This window comes from Bison bison, unplaced genomic scaffold (genome assembly GCF_000754665.1).
Source record: "Bison bison bison isolate TAMUID 2011002044 unplaced genomic scaffold, Bison_UMD1.0 scf7180017864487, whole genome shotgun sequence".
NCBI lineage: Eukaryota > Metazoa > Chordata > Mammalia > Artiodactyla > Bovidae > Bison > Bison bison.
In genome coordinates this window covers 3,942,351-3,966,858 of record NW_011495047.1, presented here as the reverse complement: position 1 = coordinate 3,966,858, position 24,508 = coordinate 3,942,351, and the positions used below count along the sequence as shown (strand labels likewise).

Sequence of the window (24,508 nt, the reverse complement as noted above, 5' to 3'; positions counted from 1 at the left end):
TTATGTGCAGCCTGAGGGATGTGCTTTGTCTGTAAGCCTGGGTACCACTCTCTGAGCCCCAGCTCTGAGTTCTCACATGGTAAGAAAACTTTTGATTGGATGAAACTTTTGTAGTTAATGTTCCTACTCTAATAAAATGTGAAGAAACTATGGCTTTGCAGTAGTCACGTATGGATGTGAGAGTTGGACCATAAACAAAGCTGAGTGCTGGAGAATTGATGATTTTGAACTGTGGCATTGCAGAAGACTCTTGAGAGTCCCTTGCATAGCAAGGAGATCAAACCAGTCCATCCTAAAGGAGATCAGTCCTGGGTGTTCATTGGAAGGACTGATATTGAAGCTGATATTCCAATACTTTGGCCACCTGATGCGAAGGGCTGATTCATTTGAAAAGACCCTGATGCTGGGAAAGATTGAAGGCAGGAGTAGAAGGGGACAACAGAGGATGAGATGGTTGGATGGCATCACCGACTCAATGGACATGCATTTAAACTCTGGGAGTTGGTGATGGACAGGGAGGCCTCACGTGCTGCATTCCATGGGATCGCAAAGAGTCGGACACAACTGAGCAACTAAACTGAATGAAGTGAGATGTTTTAGACAGAATTTGTTTGAACTGATGATAAATTACTTTAGATTTCAAGTTAATACAATTATTAGGGATCTTTAGGACTTCCTGGTGGCTCAGATGGTAAAGCATCTGTCTACAATGTGGGAGACCCGGGTTTGAGCCCTGGGTTGGGAAGATCCCCTGGAGAAGGAAATTAAAATCCATTTCAGTACTATTGCCTGAAAGGCCATCTGGCTTCCCAGGTGGTAAAGAAAGTGCCTGCCATTGCAGGAGACATGAGGTGTGGGTTCAGTCCCTGGGTGGGGAAAATCCACTGCAGAAGGGCATGGCAACCCACTCCAGTAATTTTGCCTGGAGAATCCCATGGACAGAGGAGCCAGGGGGGCTACAGTGCATAGGGTTGCAAAGAGTTGGACACGACTGAAGCAACTTAGCATGCATGCAGGCATGCACACAAAGGCCATCTATTTCAGTAACACTTCAGTGATTTACACATTATAAAGATATTTGTAAACTTAGAGACTTATAAAATATATGTTTCAAGAATGCCAAGGTATCTTGTGTTTGCTTCAAACCTTAGCCTAACCAAGTAGGAATCCTTGATATATACTATCATGGTATTATTTTAAATGCATGTATTATATTTTTAAAGGGTAAATTTTATAATTCTTAACCTGTAATTCAATAAAAGATTGAAGTATAGTTGTTATGTTACACTATGATGTCATGGGATGTTATATTTAAGAAGTTTAATTCCTAGCCTAGAAGAATCTTTCTCTAAAGAATAGGGAGCCCCAGGATCTCACTGAGGTTAGAGGAAGAGGTCATGGAACATGACATTCTGTGGGGCATTTAATATTAGCAATAAGAAATGAAAGTGAAGAAAGTGAGTCTACGAATATCCTAGTTAGAAGCATGTGAGACCGTGACCTAGAAAGAACTGGTGAAGTTAATGAACACTTATAAAATAAAAGGTCAACATAGCCAGAAATACTGTGAATAATTTTGCCTAATGGTATTATAATAAATATAACTGAGTTGACATTTTTGCAAGTAGCTAAGACTGTGTTATTTTTCTTAAGATTTTTACCTTTAGACTTCAGATCACATAGTTCCTAAACAAAGTAATCTTGAGAAAATTAAAATTATTATATCTCTGTGCACAAAGTATGAAAACAATGAAATAAACAAGGGAACATTTGCAACATAATGTCCTTTGATTGAGTTAGGAGATTAATTATTAAATATATGTTTGCACACATAAACCTATGGGTAATAATTTGCTATTTCTTTATTTTTATTATAGTCAGAAAAATCTGGTTTATAAATTATTTTTTTGCTTAGATAGAACTGAGATAAATTTTGATGACAGACCAAATTCAGGGAATTTGGAGACTTTTGAAGACTCACATGGAAATTCTTGCTTCTTAGTGAGGTTTAAAAACTGGGCATTCAGGCAGTTCCTGATTTTGAAGATATGCTGGAATGAGAATACAACTTAGGAAATATACATATTTTTTTTGACATTGACGTTTTTGTTCAGAATTCTTTTTTAAACTTTCCTCATTTTGATATTTGGCAAAACTAATACAATTATGTAAAGTTTAAAAATAAAATAAAATTAAAAAAAAAATAAACTCAACGCTTTAAAAACGAAAAAAAGAAAAAAAAAAAAAAAAAAGAGCTTTAGTTTTAGAGTCCAAGATACAGAATTACAGAGAAGAGAGCTTTAAATGGCTTATTAGTTTTTTTGCACTATTTTAGAAGTGATAAGTGAGGTTGTTTTCATGAACAACAGGTGGTAAGAATCTATATGTCAAAGAATATTAAACAAAAGAATGTTCTTACAGAGAAATATGTCTGAAAATGCTGGTTTGCCATTAGATAAGTATGTAGATAAGACATTAGAGTCTCACAGTTTCACACTTTCTATCATTATCCTTTATTTTGTTACAGAAATTAGCATTTGATTAGCTAGGATTTAGAGCAAGTGGGTTTTTGTTTTAGGAAAAGAAAGGAAATAAAAGTCCTCAACGTTAACTCTCATTCCTACAAATTGTCTATGCATGAGTGGAGAGTGTTTCTTACTAACAGTTTTCTCTTCACTAATTCTAATGTTTCCAGAAGTGACTTCTGTTTCAGAACTCCAATTTAGCTAAAAATAATAGTAATGGCATTTAGTGAAAAAGAAAACCCAAGCGCAGTGCCAAATACTGGCAACTTCATCTCTTTCTGTTTGCTTAGGGCAAACAAATAAGAGTTTTCCCTCCATTGATAAGAAGTGCACTTGGATTTTTTACTGAAGATTCCACAGATTATTTGATTGTGCACTCACTATGTGGACCACTGCCTCATAGGCAATGTCAGGTTGCTCTCTTTCTGAATCACGTTTTGAGATGTCTGCAGAGAGATACCAGACAACAGTCCTGAGAGATTTCATATAAATGAATATTAGTAATCAGAATGCACAAGTAGAACTGCACGTAGGGTATCCCTTTCACATTTAGTCTAGTCTAAATTTACAAAGGAAAAGAGCATCAAGAAGAGCTGACAAATAATATTGCTTTGTGGCTTTAACACATTGCCATTTAATCAAAGGTTGCCTGCCATTTTGTCTTTTAGTACCCTTTTGAGGTAGCTTGGAGAGATCGCTGCCCTTTTCAACTGAGACAGATTTCCTATTTAAGAGCAAGAAAATCTATTGCTGAAAAATATGCATAATTAATGGGGAAGTATAATAAAATTGTTGCTTAAACTCTGCCAAAACTTTGAGATAACTTGCACTGGTGAGTTTAAAGTCTAATTTATCAGCATCTAGCACATTTTATGTTTGAGAAAAAAAGGTGCCAGAATTTCCTGACTCTCCCTCAAAAGAGATGCCGCATACCACAGCAGAGCATATAGGAATATGATAGTTTGGTTTTCTTCCAGCTTTCTTGTGTCTACCAATAACCAGTGAACCAAACAGAATGATGGAAGGTATTACTATTTCAGTTTCCAGGGAGAGATTCTGTTGACTGTTTTACATGAAATAACCTAGATGTTCCCCACAACATACTGCAGGTTGGCTGTACAAAAATGCAAGTTAGTAAATTTATACAAGACTGAAAGGTAACACATTTATAATACTTTTCCCTTGTCCCTTACTGATGACAGTCTTTCTAGCTCCTCCTAGGATATTCTTCAGTGAAATTGTCCAAAGCATTAAAGTTCTTATTTCTCCACTGGTTTGACAGAGCCCTTCGTGTAATGCTCTAATGACTATGGAAATAGAGGGAAGTGAAGCCATGCTATAGCGACATGGAGCAGGAACCACACGTAACCAGTAGGTGTTCTTATCTTTTTGTTTCTGAAGTTTCCTTCTGATTTTTAAGACTTCATAAATAGTATGACCCATAAGAACTTTCTTAGGGAAAACTTCAGCTGGGAAAAATAGTAGGGACTGACTTTACATAATTTATAAAAGTGAAAATTAGTAATAATTTTTAATAAATACTTTGTTATATTAAAAAAAATCTCTAGCTTTTAGAGCTTCACAATTGAAGGAGTAAGCCCATTTGATCTTGACAACATCTTTAGAGCTGCAGAAGATATTTGATATTATCTGTAGACTAGTCAGCTATACTATTCCGGTATCTGATTTTTTAACCCTATATAATTCTCTCTTTTGGGGTTCCCTGATGGCTCAGCGAGTAAAACATCCACCTGCAATGAGGATCTTCCTGGGTCAGAAAGATCCCCGGAGAAGGAAATGGCAACCTACCGCAGTATTTTTGCCTGGGAAATCCCATGGACAGAGGAGCCTGGTGGGCTACAGTCCAAAGTGTCCCAAAGAGTCAGACCCAACTAAATACACATGCATGTGCTTTCTCTTTGAATCATTTTCCATATCATGAGAAAAGCAAGGAACTTCTCTAGCAGCAACAGAGAGGCCCTAATTGAGTACAGAGAAAACGTCAACAAAATATTCATTATATGTCAAAGATGCACAAAGTCAGAGCAATGCCAACAGCCTGCCCAGATAATGCTTATCTGGGTACTAACTGGAAGCTTGTCTTCAAGGAGACAGGCTAGTATCCCACTTTCATTCACAAAATGATCTATGGTTCTGATTCATGCTTGGAAATTCAGGAGCACTTTACCTGCAAAGGTCAGGTTATGATTCCGACAAATGAGAAGGTAATCTTCAAATGGAGTTTGTTGGTATTTGTTCAATTTTGCTAGCAGTTAAGAATCTATAGTTTTGAGGCACCATGCAGTTCTCTGTGCTATATCTTAAACTGTAAAATATATGGAATTTTCCCACCTGTTCTCTGCCCAGTGTATAGACATCTTAATTTTTAAGCATGAGATATTATTTCTCAATATCCTTTCAATCTTATTTCAGTTGCTGCCTGATCTAGTTCCACAACACTTCAAGCACAGAACAACATCCTCGCCCTTCCAACTAAAACGTGATGGTAGATCAAACCTTGGCCATTTAGTTTAGAAATCAAAGCAATTTGCTGTTGTGATATCTATATATAGTCCCTTCTGTGCGGAACCTGATGCAAACAGGCTTTTTGTCCTCATTCATGATTTCACTGCTCTCATTTGGTAAATATATTTGCTGTCATAATTCTGAAGACAAACCAGTAGAAAAATATTTAGCTCATTTCCCCTCTCTACAGCCTTTTGGCAGATCACTGCTTAAAAGATTGGGATAAATGCCTGCACCACAGTGATGATGCTGAGTTTTATATTTAGATTGAAGATGGGGAGATTTCAAGGGCATGCCAATTCAGTGCTGGATAGGTTTTGAGTCAGTGTCATAAAATTTGTCACCATTTTTTTTTGTTGTTGTTTGTAAGACAGAAAAGGCAAGAAGTGTCTTTGCTTTGTTTGTTTTTAAAGGGAATGAAAGTGCTCCTAAGTCTATTTTGGTATAAATGACAGTTTTCAGGCTCACATTTGAAAGGATTATCAGTACCATTTGCAAACATCAACAAAATAGACTGAACAGAAGGATTCCTCTAGAAAGAGGTCAAGGGAATGACTGAGTTCCCCAGTTTACCGGAGACAACACCTAAATTCCATTCTCAAGGCATGACATGGTTCACTTTGAGATTAGCAAACACAGGACACTAAGGTGTGCTTAATTACTGACTAACATAAAATCTGCTGTGTCCTTTACCTGGAAGCCAGACGTACTCTCCAGGATTTTCCAGAGGACATTCTAGAAGAGGTTGCTGCCATTGACACCCAGGGAGGGCAGTTTTTAAACTGTTCCTCCTGGGATGGAAATTTCTATAAATTTTAGGTCCTTGGGACCAAAACCTACAAGGCATTTATGAATAGGTGATAGAATTTTACTAAAAGTTGCAATAACCATGAAAATAGTGTCTTTAAAAGTCTGTGTACTATTAGTAACAATGCATGCATAGTGCTAGGCATTCATAACTACTTGGTCATAAAAATATATGACTGTAATTATAATATTTACAGTCAACTTATAAAAAATACATGTAATTCTGAATGGCAATAGTTAATCCCTAGCTCTAACCACAAGCCTAGGAGGATCAGCTTGTTATGGGAAAGTGCAATGGGTAATTACAAAATGGACAAAGCTTTCATCCTCTTGAATTCAACAATCAAGAATGGCTATTAGGGCATCACAGGAGCTTCATTTATCATAATTCTTCTTCTAATCTCACAAGGTAAAACCAAAAAGTCCGTGGAAATAAATAGGAATAAAATGGGAAAGGAACACTCACATGACACAGCCACAGTGGAGGATAATTCTTTCATAGAATATTCGTGCACAACCTTCAAAGAGGTTCACTGGTCCCTGAAAGAATTCATGGGATGACATTTAAGTATACTTTTCATTTAAAAAACTTGTGCAAGGTCTAAGTTGGCATATGATTATCTTTAACGAATAAGAGGGAAAGAATCTGTTAGCCAAATCTCTTTTCTATCATTTAGGTGAGTACCTCTTTGAAGCTTTAGTAACCATCATGGACAGTGCAGCTCTTACAGTTCTCTCTAATTCATATTTAAATTCCAGTGGGAGGAAACAAATCCACATTCCAGTTTAAATTCAGAAAGGGTTTGGACTTTGGTTTTTGAGACTTTAAAATTCTCTCACTTTAAGGGAAAAACCATGTTTCAGCAAAATAAAATATTCTACACATCTGAGATATTTCCCATAGCTTTCTTCTTTTCTAGGACTCGATAGGTCATCTTCTAGAAGTAGAAAAGTTCCTAATTTGAACACCATCAATATTTCATAAATGGACTAAGGACAGTGGGAGTAAACTCGAAAAACTTGAAGAGTTGCACACCAGCTACTGATAACGGCAGAGATTTGGTGTCACTTGCAAATCATGATCTATTTTAGGATTCATCTTGGCATTCAGTGAATGGAATTCTTGGAAATGTCTGTTTCACAGTGAGGTTGGGAGGTCAGACGATGCTCAGTTACATTCTACATTCTTCCTAGACTTAAATAGCTTCCAAGGACTAAGTTAGGGCATTTTGTGTGGTATATTAACTCTTCCAGAACAAGAAATTCCATTTCAATAAATTATTGCTGCAGTTCACTAAAGAGTACCATGGTGTCCTGGAAAAGATAATGTCCCTTCCAAAATTCCACACCTCTAGTCACTTGAACGATGAGAAATTCATATTTTTCTTAGTCACTTTGATCCTTGAAGATCTAACCTAAAAAAGAACTGTTTTCCCTGTCCAAATAGAGACTGTCTCAATGATGGGGGCATGATATTAGAACTGCCCCAGTGGTGGGGTAGCTATACCACTATTCCCACATGCATTTGGCAACTGGCATGCTTGATCTTTTCTTTATAAACCAATCTGCCAATCTTCTTTGCATGTGGAATTGTCTAAGGTAATTAAGAAGAAAAAATGACTCAAATAAGCAAGCTTTTTTAAAAGTTGGTAAAGTAATGGAGTATGGCACAGTTTACAAAGAAATGGACTGATAGCTAATGGGATTTCTCAGCTGATGACCTCCCATCTTTTGAAAAGAATGTAAAACCAATCTTCACAAATGATGAGTCAACTGTGAAAGAAGAGTCCTGTCTCCTCCATCCAAACACTCAATGCCTCAAAAACTTCCCTTTCAGATATAAGACCAAGGTCTATAGGTCTGCTAGTGTCAAATACCAGTTCATCCTAGCAGAGCAGCTCAGGAGGCAAAAGGTTAGACTTATCTGCAATGTGACATTACACATAATGTATGAACAGTAATCTTATGTCATGGCAAGTATTTTCCATACTCCATCTATTGCTATTTTCCCCACATGAACACAATCGAGAAGACATGGATCATTTCCAATAGAAACTCAATAACCTCAAGGTAGGATGAAACAAACTCCCCATTTAATAAAATGAAATTTAGTTAAATGTTTTTCATTTAACTAAAAAGAAACCGTAAAGAAACAGTTCTCCTTTCCCTTAATATTCAGGTAAATCCTTCATTTGTAAAAGTATGCTCATTTGGTTGTTTCATTACTTCATTCAGCTACCAATTTCATTTTTTTTTAAAAAACACTGAAATCAGAATGGAATGGTTTGCATCTCTTTTCTGAACCTGAGTCCAGAAGCTTTTTGTTTGTTTGTTAGAGATTTTAATATTCTAAATTCATTTAAATTATGCAACCAGAGTTGGTGCAGAGAGTAGTGCTCTTCCAGTTAAAAGAATTGACTAGCAGATTTTATGATCATTGGACATTTGTGAAGTCCTACCTGAAAATTAACTGATTTTACAGCTTGACATGGGAAAAGGCATTTTCTAGTAATTTTCTGTGACAGGAAGCACAGCATTCATCCAAGGAAGCACCCAACAGATTGAGTCTATCTGCTGGGGAGCAGTTGTAAATTTTAACGCAATGAAAACATTTACCTCAGTACTTTTTTTGAGAGAGAATTCAGCAGCAGTTACAGTTACTATGTCACTCATGGAGAGCAACAATCACCCTAGGAGGCAGGCCAACCGACAAGCACTTTTCAGGTCACAAAAAAAATGATATCGCAAGAAGCTACATAACAATACTGCAGTAGTTATAGAGACCACTACTGTGGTGACCGTGGCCTGGGTTAATGTTCCAAATATTAATGCAAGGAACACACTAGACTTTATAGGATTAGAATTTTTTTTTTTTTTTTAACACTAAGAACCAGTTGAGGGGACATGATGGGTGGCGATCGTTCATTTACTCTATTTCATTCTGCAACAACTTTCCGAGTTACATTCACTTTCTCCTATGTTCATTACCTATATTCCAAGGCAGTATATTTTCACCATCTAAAATGAGAATACTGTAACCATGGAATACCTTGACTTTCTCTCTCTCTCTCACACACACACTTGTGCACCCTTATACACATTTGTATGGACAATACATGCTCATTTGCAGTGGGTGAGCTCCCTAAAAGCAGCTAAATCAGCCTTCCCAAATACAGAGAACCATTTTAAGCCAATAAAAAGCCATAGTAACTATTTAGCATTAACATGAGATTTGAAACGTTGCCCCCACGGCAATGAATTTGAATGCCTTTTGTGTTTTTTTGCCAAGTCACCCAAAGCAAGAATCTCAAAGATTGACAACATGGTGTATGAATCTAATGGGCCCATATCTGTTTATTTTGCCTAGAGCACAGTTGAAAAATGCTCTTGCTGCTGCACCACTTGAGTTGATGTAGAGTGGCCATTAACATATCTAGATTTGGCTAAGGCTGATTGGACTCTCTAAAGAAAGCCCAGCCCACCTGCAAATGGGCACCTCCCTCCACACAGACATCGATGTACACTAAAGACAAATCTATGTATATGTATATATGCCATATATACATATATATGTACATGTAAAATGAGTCGGGAAGTCCTTTGGTTTAGACAGGATTAGACGTGTACTTCCCAAATGCACAGGTTTCCTTTGACCAACCTATTCAAAAAACAAATATGAAAAGTGCCACGGCAATTTTGACGTTTCTGAAGTCTTCTCTGCTATTTGGAGGCCCCCATCTTCCCTACTCCATCTCTCCTAAGCATTTTATTTTTAAAAGTAGCTGTTCCTTTGGCCTTCTAACACTCCGTCGATTTGTCCGTTCCTTGGAAGAGCTCTTAAGATCACATCCAGAAACTTGTCTTTAGTGGAGAACAAGGTTTCAAAGAGCTTTTTACCCTTCTTTGAGTCCCTCTTGCCCCCCGGAAGTGGACACCTTGACGTGTTATAAATAATTCACTCTTCATCTGACTTGCCTTGTTACCCCTGGCCAGCCCAAGCAGCTGAGGTCTGAGCTTTATCGGCCCTGCATCATTGTGCAATACTGGAAAAGAAAAATAATCCATTAGTCTACACCCTTCAGACGGTAGTGACGTGATCAGGGTTCTCTTGAATTTCTATGCATTCAATTTCCTCTCTCTCCTTTCGTTTGGCACGTTTCTTTTTCTTGTGGTGCTTTTTAGAAGGGGGGAAAAAGGTTAGGAACACAGGTAAGATAACAAAACAGTGCAGAAGTGTGCAACTCCCGGTGAGCAGCAAGCATTTGAACAGTGTGAAGGTCAGGTTCGAAGGCACAAATAGGAGGGGGACCAACCCAATAAGAAAAGAAGTAACATTTTGCAAAATGGCTGTCCCATGCTCTTGAAGGGAGCTTTTTATACATTGTGTTCGGGTGTGCTCAGTCGCTAGTACAAATGTGTAAAGCAGTGGTGCACAGTGGTCAATGGCAAAATTGAAAGTGTAGATAAGGCACAAGATAGAAATGCAATCCATGTCGACGTTCCATAGTGTCATTAAGCCCAGAACGCCCAGCTCAATTGAGGTGACGCTAAGAATTAGCCAGAAGTTTCCCAGAGGGTGGATCACTAGGAAAAAAGTCAGGATTAACACCAGGAGGACACCAAAGCCTGCAATCAGAACAGGCACGGTGACAGATAAGCTGTAATGGTCCATGAACACGAAGGAGGGGTTGAACACGATGAACCGGATGCTCTTTGACAAGGACAGAGGCCTCAACTTTTCCAGCACTTCTATGACTTCCTTCTGCTTGTCTCTGCTTGTCCGGGCCACCAGATACAAGCGAGAAGCAATGATGTTGCTTTCATCTCCTGCCTTGGAGAAGATGATATCGTTTCGAAAATGCTGGAATTCTGGCTTTTTTAAAAACGAACTTTGTAGGACACTAATAAAATCACTCTTGTTATTGGCACTGATGTTGCTCACTTTCAGGAACTGGTAATACTGCTCCACCCAGGACACTGCAGTGAACCCACTACAGAGTCTCCGAAGGTCCTCCTGGACACTGTTGTTCCAGTACTCGAGGGGCTCGTAGACGTAGAATCCTATCACAGGGCTGTAGTTGCTGAAATATTTCTGCTGAACCATGGCATAAGAAATGCTTGGGGAATCACTGGCTAGTAGATTGATGATGTTGGCTCCATCACTGATCTGCAAGCACCCCATGAAGGAGAAGGAGGCATAGATGAGATAGAGGATGACCACAAATGGCTTCACATAGATATTGGTAATCCATTCATTGTAATGTTCACGGAGGAAGTGCTGAATAAAGTGGTGCTGGTAAGGGTTCGTCTCGTGATGGGATGTCTGTTGATGTCCATCACTCATCACTGTCTGGAACCACACAGGCTTGCGGTCCAGGTATTCTGCAGAAGGGATCTTACAGCAAAAGATGCTGTGGTAGCGGTTTTGCTCTAGTTGGCCAGCAAAGACCAGACAGGAGCCAAAGAAGGAGAAAATGTAGAAGTAGTTCAACAGGATGGAGACGCACATGTTCTGACAGAAGACCTTCACAGCCTCTATGTTGGTGAACGGGCTGGCACCCATGCCAAAGGTGATAAAGTACAGGGAGCTGGTCATGGTATAGGTCACCATCACGTCCGAATAAGCATCTGCTACCCTGTCTTTGAAGGGCAAATTCTCTTTGGTTCTCCGCCATCCAGATAGAAGCTCAAATACTCCTTTCGTTCCATGACCTAATTTAAAGAGAGAAGGAAAAGAACAATTGTTTTCATTGCTTCCTATGGTTCAAGTGGATTCTTTATAGCTTATCTATGCTAACCAGTATGTCACACTCTAATCTTCAAAGTGCTGTGATTCTCCTATCAAGGTCTCAAATTTCAGTTACATACCAGGATGTATTTGATTCATGTTTCTATTTTAGTCAAGTCCAAACTAATCGGTATTCTGGGAAAAAAGAATCATTTACTGTCTCTCCTATTAATTTGACAAATTATAAATGCAGTGTGACACTATTTCATGATTCCCCCCCCCAACCCCCACACACATATTGTCTCTCTAAATGGATCATAAGTCATCAAGGGCAGGGGCTCTTATTCACCCATCTTTAAATGCTGCTTAACATAAATTCAGTGCTTGATCAACTGATGTATTGACTGATAGTCCCCAAGCTCCATCTCAAACTGACTTATATGCTGATTTGAGAAATTTTAAGGGGATTTTAAACACTTGAAAATGGCTTTAAATTGATTTTACAATGTTAATAATCTGCTTGATAGCCAAATGGCTTAGAAACCAATTCCTATAGATTTGATTAACTAACATTGGATGTGAGTCAGAAAAAATCTGCCAGGTCACACAAAATACAGAATAAGTCCTTCTCGGGGAGAGATCATAGCAAGCAGTTCCTCAGAGAGCTTTTATTCACAAAGAGTGGGTGATGACTGAATGTTTGACTGTTCCATTAAAGTGGGTGGAGAATGCTTCTTTTTAACCAGTTTCTGTACACATTTTGATAAGGGTAAACAGATAAAAGGTTTATTCAAGAACTATTCCTTGAGCACCTATTATGTGCCAGATACAGTTAGATACTGAGCTTTTTTTTTTTTTTTAGGAGCTTGACAATTCTTAAGATACTACCCCTTGCTTCTTTACTAAAATAACAGAGAGAAAGCAGCTGGGAAATAAAAGTATGATACCATATTTTCAATTAACCCTTTTTTCCACTTCTCTGGATTAGCTCTGTCAGTTATCACCCAGGAATAACAACTGGAAACTTTCTGACTGACTGGAAATCTTCATGGATCACTCTTGCTCTTGTAGGATTATCAACCCTACAAACAAACATTCTCTATGAATGGATACAAGCTGTGCTTGGGCTGTTCTCCAAGAAATTCATTAGAGAGAAATGTAGTTTAAAGGCACAAAATGACCTAGTTTAAGCAATCCTAGAAAATAGACTTGTGTGGCCCCTGGATATTGGAGCTATGTGTTACCCAATTCACTTAGCAGTGTTTTAACAAACCTATTGTAATGCTTAGGGTTTTAGCATAATCACTGATTTTGTGTTGTTGAAAAGAGTTGCTAATTGGTCTCTATAATGCTTCTACTTCTTTTTTAGTTTTATTTGGAGCTGCAATGCACACAATTAAAAACTATATTTCTCAGCCTGCCTTTCAGCTAGGGGTGGTTCACATGATGTACTTCTGGGCAATGCAATGCAATTGGAAGTCATCTAAGGATGCTTATTAGAAAATCAGAAGGGACTTTGTTCTAAATGGCATCATGAAGCCAAGGCCTACTTTCCTCTTGAATTCTCTTTAAAGAAAACAAAATCTCTGTTTGGTTAAGCCACTGTGATTGAGGCTATTATATGCAGCTAAATATTTTCCCAGCCAACAAAACTTTATAGGTAAGTTCACATTTACCAAAACCTCTTTTATGGGTATCTAAGAATTTTCATTTTATAGTTAATTTGACTACAGTATGTATAGGTTTAATGGTATAAATGCTAATTTTTTATTTAAAAGACACATTGGTTCATTCTTCTTGGGAATTCTTTTTTTTATTAATTATCAACTGTTATTGCATTGGAGTTCTTTTTGTCCACAGTATAAAACCTATTCCTTCTCCAATGTTATTTCTTTTGGGTCTCCAGTCAGGAAAGATATGTTCATCCTAATGATTAGAAAGGGTTTTAAAGAGTACATTTAAGTATAAGGCAAGGGTTTTTTTTTTTTTTTGAGTCAATGATCTATTTTTTCTTGAAACTAATTACTAGCTCTACATCTATGTATACTGAATTAAGTTTAACAATTCTGAACAACATTAATTATTCATTTCTGTCTTCTGTAAGACTCCTTGACCAAATGGAATACTTGTTCTCTGATTCTCTTGACAAAAGCATAATATTAGGATATTAATTAAAGTAATTAAAATCATTCTTTAATTAGAGGACTTCTCTTCTGAAATGAGGACTCTTGCTATCTTTGTAGTCACAGTGGGGAAAACGCTACCTGAGGCTATGGCTAAATCTGGCTTGTCTCTGCTTTTGGCCACTTTTATGGAATATTAGGTACATTATATAGGCCAGGTTGCTGCTTTATATAGGAGAAAGGTCTGTACGTGTGGGAAGATGAAGCTAACTGCTTTCAGGTCAAATAATCACTCTGTGATGAAGACTGAAAACACAACTTTGGGGATGGCATGTTTATCCCATTCACAGGTTTAGATATTTTACAAGGTTTTCATTTTTTCATAATTTTTATTGGAGTACAGTTGCTTTACAATGTTGTATTGTTGTTGTTTAGTCACTAAGTCATGTCTGACTCTTTTGTGACCCCAACCTGCCAGACTCCTCTGTCCATGGGGTTTCCCAGGCAAGAATACTGGAGTGGGTTGCTATCTCCTTCTCCAGGGGATCTTCCCAACCCAGGGACTGAACCCAGGTCTCTTGCACTGCAGGCGGACTCTTCACCATTTGAGTCATCAGTTTTTACTATAAGCAAAATGAATCAGCCATACGTATGCATATATTTCCTCACTTGTGGACTTTCTTCCCACTCAAGTCACCACAGTGCATTAAGGAAAGTTCCCTGCACTACACAGTATGTTCTCATTAGTTGTCTATTTTATACATAGTATTGATAGAGTATATATGTCAATCCCCAGCTCCCAAATCCTCCCACCACCTGCTTTCCCCCTTGTTAACCATATATTTGTTCTATGTTTGTGTCCCTATTTCCGCTTTGCAAATAGGATCATCTGTACCACTTTTCTAGATCCCACATATATGCATTAATATATGATATTTGTTTTTCTCTTTATTACTTCACTCTGTAGAGTATTCCTAATAATGCTCATTTGATTTTCACCATAATTAAATAGGTTTCACCGTAATTAAATTCGAACTGCAGTTCAAATCTACTACCCGCTCAGCCAGGTAGTTCTCTGACTCCTTATCAACCTGCCTATGATCAGTCTTTCCAAGTTTTGTTCATGCTATTTTCTCTGCCTTTCAGTTCCTTCCTCTGATTGCTGCTTATGTTGAAATTCTACCCATCAGTCTGTTAATCCAATTCTCTTCTTTGTCTTATAGCCATTTCTGACAATTCCAGACATACTGACTTTTTTTCTGTTTCTTAAACTCCTATTGCACTAATTTGCTACTCATTTTGGCACGCAAACGTGTGTTGTTTTGCTCTGGAACAAAATTATTTTCTCAGGACATGTTCTATCTTTTTGGTTGGATTGCAAATTCCTCAAGGTCAGGGAATGCTTTTTATATTACTTTTATACTCTGCAGAACATCCGATGAAGTGATAGATGCTCAGTAAGCTCCTACTGAATTCAGTTCAGTTCAGTTTGGTCGCTCAGTCGTGTCCGACTCTTTGTGACCCCATGAATCGCATCACGCCAGGCCTCCCTGTCCATCACTAACTCCCGGAGTTCACTCAAACTCATCCATAGAGTCAGTGATGCCATCCAGCCATCTCATCCTCTGTCATCCCCTTTTTCTCCTGCCCCCAGTCCCTCCCAACATCAGAGTCTTTTCTAATGAGTCAACTCTTCGCATGAGGTGGCCAAAGTACTGGAGTTTCAGCTTTAGCATCATTCAAAAATCAACCTTCATTCTTGATTCTAGATGGGTCTAGAGAAATACTTCTTAATTATTAATTCAAAAATTGACAATGCATCTTTGTACCTATATTAATTGTGTTCAAAAGAACTATACACTTTAAATTCAACTCAATTCCAGACCATCTGAGGTGACGATGCATGAAATATACACGTGTGACTTGCCCCACTCAACAACGATGCGAACTAATTCCATTATATTGCTCCCTGGTACCCCAGTCCTAACAGTTCTTTGCTTTTGTCTCATTCCCACCAAAATCCTTAATCCTCAGCTAAGGCCTCAGTTTGTTTTATGAACAACAGTGTTCCTGTTCTTCAGTGGTGAAAGCAGCTAATACGCAAGTGGCTAACTTGCATAATATGAAAAGAAGGCTTGCATTCTTGTTAAGTAGAGATGTATGCCGTGTACTGTGAAAATACAGCTGATTCTCTTTGGGAGATCAGGGAAAGCTTCTAAAGGTGTTAGTAGGCAGAGGATTATGCCAATGGTGCTCTAGACTGATGGAATAACATGAATAAAGGCACAACACTTGTAAATTAAAGGAAGGTAGTTGTGTTTTTAACATTTATAATTGATTTTTTCTCTCTTGGCAGAGACAATCTATTGCCCAAATTGCACACTTTATTTAATGTTTCAAAAGAAGACTGCCAAACTTTGATCATAATTTCTTCCCACTATATTATAATAATATACATTTGCAAACTATATTAGAATAAAATAACAAGTATCTGTCTCACCTGGGTCATTATTAGATAGCTCACATTTATTTTGATAAAGTTTCATGAAAGAAAAGAGAGAGAACTCTTAGGAGTAGAAATGATTTGGACAGAATTGGAACTGAGAGAACGATGCAAGGATGGAAATGAATACAAATAAAATATTTGCATGTGTATATGTGTGTTGAATATTCCAACATTCTTCAGGGATGTTGTTGGGGAGTCCTCTTTCTAAATGAAGGAAAATGGAAGGATTGTGCAATAACCAGGAAAACTTAGCTGGATGCTTGCTAACATATCATATTTAACAATAATTTAATAAATTCTGCTACTCACAGTTGAGAAATGAGAAAATGAAGAGTATGTAGATTCTTATCCTTAGTCATGGCAGTGCAGGTCAGCCAGAGAAAATATTTTAACAGATTAAAATATTAAAATATTTAAAATATTAAAAAATAGATTTTTAAATTCTATTCTGTTCAGGATGGGGAGCACATGTATACCTGTGATGGATTCATTTTGATATTTGGCAAAACTAATACAATTATGTAAAAAAGATTTTTGCCACCAAACACAACTCATTTCAGTCCTAGGTGAGGTGAACAATATTCAGGACTGTTTATAATCCTATTTGAACCCCAAGCAATCACTCTATAACAAATAAATATGACTTCTAAAGTGAGCTAAATCTTCTCTGAAAACTGATTCCAACCCACATTTTACAGGATTTCTCTAAACTCTGGCACTTCCAGTGTAAACTTTTACCCTACAGCCTGACAGTGCTACAGGGGATTCTCTGGTTCATGGCTAGACTGCAAGTGACTTCTTTTAAAGTAACGATTTTCTTCTGCAAATCTAATACAAATTTTACAGTTGCCATTTTAATCCCAAACCCAATCTTTCCAAAATCAAGAATTCCAAAGAAAACAGTTTTAACAAGGATAAAATCCAATCAGAACTATTGTAACTGACCCAATTACTGGGGTTTTCTTTGATATATTTATGGCTCTAATACACTTCTTGGTGGACTTCTGATTCTTCTTAATTCTGTTCTGAAGATGAACTGGTGCTCTAACCCTTTCATTTGAACATGGTAAGCCCTCAGCAGGTCATGAGAGTTTGACATCTCCTATTGCAACAACATTAAAAAAAAAAAAAAAGAGGTTAAAATAATACTCCTCACGACTCACTCCAGAGAAAGCTTTCTACATTTTCCTGAGCAGTTATTTCTGCTTTGGCTAACTATGTGTTCAGCAGTTGTGTTTGTGGAAATCACCACTGAGATCTGGTGGGAAAAGTATTTTGATTAAAAAAAATTAATTAATTAATTTTAATTGGAGGGTAATTACTTTACAATGTTGTGGTTTTTGCCATACATTGAAATGAATTAGCCACGGGTGCACATGTGTCCCCCCCATGCTGAACCCCACTCCCACTCCCTCTCCACCCCATCCCTCTGGGTTGTCCCAGAGCACCGTCTTTGAGCTCCCTGCTTCATTTTGATTTTTTATTGGGCTTCTAAGCTATGTGAGCCTTCTAAGCTATGTGACATTTGACTTGGAATGCCAGCTTCCAGTGGAGGAGGGAATGGCAACCCACCCCAGTATTCTGGTCTGGAGAATAGCACGGACAGAGGAGCCTGGGGGGCTACAGTTCGTAGGGTTGCAAAGAGTCAGACGCAACTGAATCGACTTAGCATACATGCACGCCAACTTCTGAATGCAACCTGGTTCCTATTCTCTTTCCCACCAGAGCTGAGTTGGCTTTTGAGGGCAACTCTGAGTTTATCTTTTCATATTCCCTTGCTGTAGGAACTCAGCGCTGCCAAGAGCTGAACTCCACTGCAGAGCCAGCACGTACATGGTGGCTTGCTTTCTTAGTCTCTCCCTCACGCTGGTATTCCCATTCTGGGAGAAAAAAACTCCCAGGAAGCTTTTCATTTTCTTCCCAATGCATTCTATGTCTTCACGTTTTACGAAAGGAGTATATTTTTGAGAAAGGGAAAAGCAGCCCTGGTAGCCGGATGCTGTTAAGTAGGTCTTGTTGTTGCCTGGAACTGGTCTGGCCCTCACAGCTAGGTTTAGTGTTGTCCAGTTGCCCACAGATGGTCTGGCAAAAAAAAAAACACATCAGACAGGACCACTTTGTGACCGGGGATAGATTGAAACAAAATAAGACCACTCTGTAATCATGATTGAGCACAGACAAAAGGCAAACATTGTCCAAAACAAAACAGACCAAACATTCTTTCATCGAGACTGGTAGGACTGATCGCTGCTTTTTCTTTCTTTAACATTTGTATTTATTTATTTTTGGCTGCACTGGGTCTTTGCTGCTGCACATGGGCTTTCTCTAGCTGCGGCCAGTAGGGGCTACTCTCTAGTTGCAGTGCGCAGGCTTCTCCCTTGCAGTGGCTGCTCTTGTTGCTGAGCACGGGCTCCAGGTGCATGGACTCCGTAGTTGCAACGAGAGGGCACAGTTGCCTCTCAGCATCTGGAATTCTTTCAGATCAAGGAGGGGACTTGTGTCCCCTGCATTGGCAGGTGGATTCTTAACCACTGGACCACCAGGAAAGTCCTGATTTCTGCCTCCTTATCAATCACACTTAAATCTTAGTCTGGTCTTCTTGCCTTCTAGGATAAGAATTGTTAAAGACAATGGATGACAGATTTACCCCCTCTTCCTGACAGTAATTAACCATGCTGCCTTCAACCCTCTTCCAAATCACCTAACACTTTCAGAAATCATAGACGTCCATTCTGAAATCTTCCCAAAATGCTTCATAGTCCCCAATGGTGTGTGTTCTTCCTGATTGCAGAGAGGCAATAAACCCAAATTTGTTCAATTATCTTAGTATTCCAGATGGTCTTTGGCTGGAGGACATTGATATTTTATACTAAATAAGTAGTTTTGGAAAATGAGTAAATTAAAATTTTTATTACTGTTGACTTTATAAATTGAATTCTTTGAGTGTAGGAGTTAGAAGTGTAAGAGTTGGAACAGGAGCACTGGATGAGAGTTAATCCCTGGAGGATCTGAATTTTCAAACCATGTCACTAGTAAAAGGGATGGTTTTCTGGTGGCAGTAATATTTTAGTTGTATTCTCACTAAAAAGAGAAAGCCAGTTGGGCATGTGGGTAGTGGAAAGATGCTCAGAAAGGAAGATAAAATGGATGTTCAAACAGGAGAAGGAAGGAGGAGTCATGAGGAACAAAAAATCATTGCTTTAAGCAGAGAAGAGCAATGAATGAGAGAATGACTGGCGGGACTAAAAACCTTACAATTGTCAAGAGTGATCCCTGGATGGGGAAGATCCCCTGGAGGAAGGCATGGCAACCCACTCTAGTATTCTCGCCTGGAGAATCCCACAATCAGAACAGCCTGCAGGGCTACCATCCATAGGGTCACAAAGAGTTGGATATGACTGAAATGATTGAGCAAACACACACAAACTAAACATAAGCATGTACTTAAAAAATAAAGACCTAGAGTAGGAGATTACATAAGAGAAAAAAAAATAGAACTTGAAGGAAAGAAAATAAAGATACTCTAAGTATTTACTGAGCTAAAGACATTCAAAGAACAAAAATTAGTTAGAAAAATTAGTTCATTCATTTGAAGGACATTGTCCGAGTGCCTCCCATTAGGAAGATATGGTAAAATGTCATCACTTTGAAGTTTAATCACTCCCATTTTTCCCATTTGAAAACCATATCATATCCGTATGCCTGAATTTAATGGTTCATTAATTACAAGCTTGGGGGATCTTCTATCCTACAAAGAGGAGAAGTGATGATGACTTAGGACTTCTATAACACCAAGAGCTGGAGAATGCTTTTAAAATGTCTGCTTCAATCATTAAGAAACACATTTGAAATGGAAGGACTCTTACTTAGCAAATTTGAATTATGCACAATTGTGGTTTCTTATGAATATCACTCAAAAGAAAATCTTCAAAGTTGTAGCACAAATCCTTGATAAAAGCATAATGCTTCAAAGGGAGAGTTTTCTAGCAGCATCCTTCAAGGTTTTGCTGCCTTTCTTACCAATGAAGATAAATTTAACTTCCCATGAATGAGAATTCTCTCTGAACAGAATGGCCTGAAATCAGTGGAAACTCAATTAAACGAGAAGCTCAGGAATTGGATCATCCGATTATTTGAACCGTCATTAAATTAATCAACCAGAACTTCCTTTTTGATTCCATTTTTATTGGTTGGTTAACTTTATTGGAAATCTTTCTAAAATGCATTAGACTTGTATTCCTCTTCTGCAACCAGTTCTTAAAACAAGGGAAAAAGGCATTACATGTAGCAATTAAAAGGACATACTCTGGAGCAATATATTTTGCTTCTAGTTTTGGCTCCATCACTTTGTGATGTGTGGTTTGGGGTGAATTAGTTTAACTTCTGTGTATTTCACTTTCCTAGACTGGAAAATAGGGATTAAAAAGGTACCTATTTTAATGGATTAACATGAAGATTAAATGAGGTAAGAGTTGTAATATGCTTAGAGCAGGCTTGGAACCCAGGAAGCACTCAATAAATGTTAGTTTTTATTATTTACTGAATAAGATACTTGAGGCTCATCATCTTCATGCATCGATAAAATGAGGTAATTTGGCATATTGGTTGAAAAACGGAGTTTTGTGGGTGTAAGCTTAATGTATGTTCAGTCGCTCAACTGTGTCCAACTCTTTGCAAGCCCATGGACTGTAGGCCACCCGGCTCCTCTGTCCACAGGATTTTCCTGGCAAGAATATTGCCCTCCTCCAGGGGGATCTTCCTAACCCAGGGATCAAATCCACATCTCCCATGTCTCCTGCATTGGCAGATAAAGTAATTATCACTGAGCCACCTGGAAATCCCAAGCTTCCTCACTACCATCTATGAGATGTGTGACCTTGGCAAATAATGAACTCCATCATTTGGCTAGATTGCCAATCTGTAAAATGGAAAAAACAAGCAATATTTTCTTCAAAGAATTGCTGTGTTAAAGGAGACCCAGACACATGAATCCTTTTATACAAATACCTGGTACATAATTAGTGTGCTCACGATAGACAGCCAGTATTGAACAATATTACAAAGTTGCAGAAATGTGGGAATTTGCACTGAATGTATACCAGGCCTAGAGAAAAGCTTTAAAGTTTTCTTCTGGGATGACTATTTTCAAATTGCCTTCCCTGTCCTTAGAAGTTCTTTATGGAAAAGTGCTGATTAATAGAGGGTTTTTTTTAACTGGATTTAACTAATTGTGGCATTCCTTACACGAATGCTCTTATTCAGGCTAAGCTGATAGAATCACTCTCATTCTGCAGGCAAGAAGCTGAAAGGGAGATTTCCAGCCATGAATCTGATTCATTCTGCAGCTCACAGAACAAACCAGACTCACTTCCAGAAAGTGCACTGCAGGGTTTCAGGGAAGCCAGCTCAATTCTACCAGCCCCAGCAGGGGGCTGAGCAAGGAGACCATTTCCTAAAGGGTCCTCTCTAAGAGAGAATTGGTGTCATTTGAATATATCCCTGATGAGTACAGGCCTTCTTTGCAGTTGAAAAGGCTCTCTTCTCACTGTATTTCCCTGTAATCTGTCCCCTTTCAGTGATCTACAGCTGAATTTAGCTCTATCACAGCGTAAATTAACCAATAGGAGTCACTGCAGAAAAAGTTAGATGTTAATTCCCGAAGGCAGGGCTAGAGGATAATGGTTGGGCGGATAGCAGGCTAGAAGGGGGGCGCTGAGTACAGCTCTTGTGTTCACGCCCCAGTTCACACTCCAGCTGCATCACTTCCTACCCCCACACCTTCAGCAGCAACCTCTCTGTGTCAATTTCCTCATGTGCAGATTGGAAAAGACCCTGATGCTGGGAAAGATTGAAGGCAAAAGAAGAGGGCAGTAGAAGATGAGATGGTTAGAGAGCATCACAGACTCAAGGGACATGAATCAGCAAACTCCCAGGGCCGTGCTGCAGTCTATGGGGTTGCAAAGAGCTGGACATGACTTAGTGACTGAAGAACAACAGCCTGACAGTGTGTTGCTCAGAATAATAAACAAGATCATCCACATCAGGTGTTTACCTGAGTCCTCGGCACATATTAAAAACTCAGTAAATAAAAAATCTTAGAGGAAAACATAGACAGAACCTCTGACATAAATCACAGCAAGATCCTCTAATACTTGCCTCCTACAAGTAATGGAAATAAAAATGAGAATAAACAAATGGGACCTAATTAAATTTAAAAGCTTTTGCATAGCAAAAGAAACCATAATTGAGATGAAAGGACAACTCTCAGAATGGGAGAAATTAATTGCAAATAAAGCCACTGACAAAGTATTAATCTCCAAAATATACAAACAGCTCATGCAGTTCAATATCAAAAAACCAAACAACTCAATCAAAAAATGGACAGAAAACCTAAACAGACATCCAAAGAAGGCAAACAGATGGCCAATGAACACATGACAAAATGCTCAACATAGCTTATTATTAGAGAAATGCAATGAGGTATCACTTCACACTGGTGAGAATGGCCATCATCAAAAAACGCCACAGACAATAAATTCTGGAGAGGGTGTGGAGAAAATAAGACCCTCTTGAACTGTTGGTGGGAATGAAAATGATATAGCCACTGTGGAGAACAGTGCAGAGATTTCTTTAAAAACTAGGAATTAAACTACCATAGGACCCAGCAATCCCACTACTGGGCATATACCTTGAGAAAACCACAATACTAAAAGACACATGTACTGCAATGTTCACTGCAGCACTATTTACAATAGCCAGGACATGGAAACAACCTAGATGTCCCTTGAGAGACAAATGGACAAAGAAGTTGTAAACATATACAATGGAATATTACTCAGCCGTAGAAAAGGATGGCTTGAGTCAGTTCTAGTGAGGTGGGTGACTCTAGAGCCTGTTATACAGAGTGAAGTAAGTCAAAAAGAGAAAGGCAAATATCTTATATTAATGCATATATATGGGATCTAGGAAAATAGTACTGAGGAACCTATTTGCAGAATAGCAATAGAGAGACACACATAGAGAACAGACTTTGGACAAAGTGGGGGAAGGAGAGGGTGGACAAATTGAGAGAGTAGCATTGAAACATAGACATTACCATATGGAAAATAGATAGTCAGTGGGAATTTGCTATATAATGCAGGGAGCTCAATTTGGTGCTGTGTGACAACCTAGAGGGGTGGGAGGGAGGTTCAAGAGGGAAGGGGCGTATGTATATCAATGGCTGATTCATGTCGATGTATGGCAGAAATGAACACAACATTGTGTTGATTATCCTCCAATTAAACAATAAATGAAGCAGTGAAAAAATAAAAATAAAAACTCAGTAAATAGTAGCCATCACCTTTTATTTATGGTTGAACATTCATTTGGGGTCTTAGCTAAACGCTCACAGCCCACTGCTGTATTTCATTCTTGAAGTCATCAACAGAGACGACAGTTGATCAGGATAATACACCAGGCCACCAAACATAGCTTCAAGGAGTGAAAGCTGTACGAAACTCTTATTACTGTCATGGGATAAATCTTATTCCTTTCTGTCTTGAGAATCCTCGGGGACTTTATCCTGACCATTTCTATTAGGCAAAGAGTAACCCAGAAACAGTGAAAAAAAAGAGTCAAATGAAAACCTTTTCAGATAGCTCTGACTCTGAAACAACTAACTGGACCTTGGAAGGATGAGCTTGCTCATTTGACCAATCTGAAAGTTCGAATCCTTAGAGACATAAGAAAACCCAGGAGTATTTCTGCAATTACAAGAACAACAAAAACCCAAAGCAGGTTCACATTACTCTTTTCAGAACATTTTTCACTTCTAATTAACTGAGAACAATTTAGGACCCAGAAATGTTAAGTAAAGAGCTGATGAAAATAATGTCAGTAACTTCTAAAATGTATTATCTCTTTGACATTTTCTGAGATTTCTCAAGGGGTAGACTACATTAACTGGTATGGGAATCTTTAATAAAATAGAGGTCTCTCAAGGAAACCCATCAACTAATCAGCAGATACTAATTAAGCTCCTACAGTATGCAAATCATGGTTGAACTTAAGGGGTTAGTCTTCCATGAAAATGGAAATATGCCTGGGAAGATCCACTATGTAAGCATGGTTCGTCATTCCTTTTGATGAATTCAGTTCAGTTCAGTTAGTTCAGTCGCTCAGTCATGTCTGACTCTTTGTGACCCCATGAATCACAGCACGCCAGGTCTCCCCGTCCATCACCAACTCCCGGAGTTCACTCAAACTCATGTCCATCGAGTCGGTGATGCCATCCAGCCATCTCATCCTCTGT

The 24,508-nt window shown here is 38.4% G+C and overlaps 1 protein-coding gene across 1 annotated transcript in view; it reads right to left on the bottom strand.

Moving 5' to 3' along the window:
- Positions 1–9,936: 9,936 nt before the first annotated feature.
- The window catches only part of PTCHD4 (patched domain containing 4), a 197,610-nt gene continuing 183,038 nt past the window's right edge, over positions 9,937–24,508 (bottom strand). Inside the window, exon 4 of the mRNA XM_010863043.1 lies at positions 9,937–11,570. Within this exon, the coding sequence (XP_010861345.1) occupies positions 9,937–11,570 (1,634 nt within the window). The remainder of the gene's footprint in view (positions 11,571–24,508) is intronic.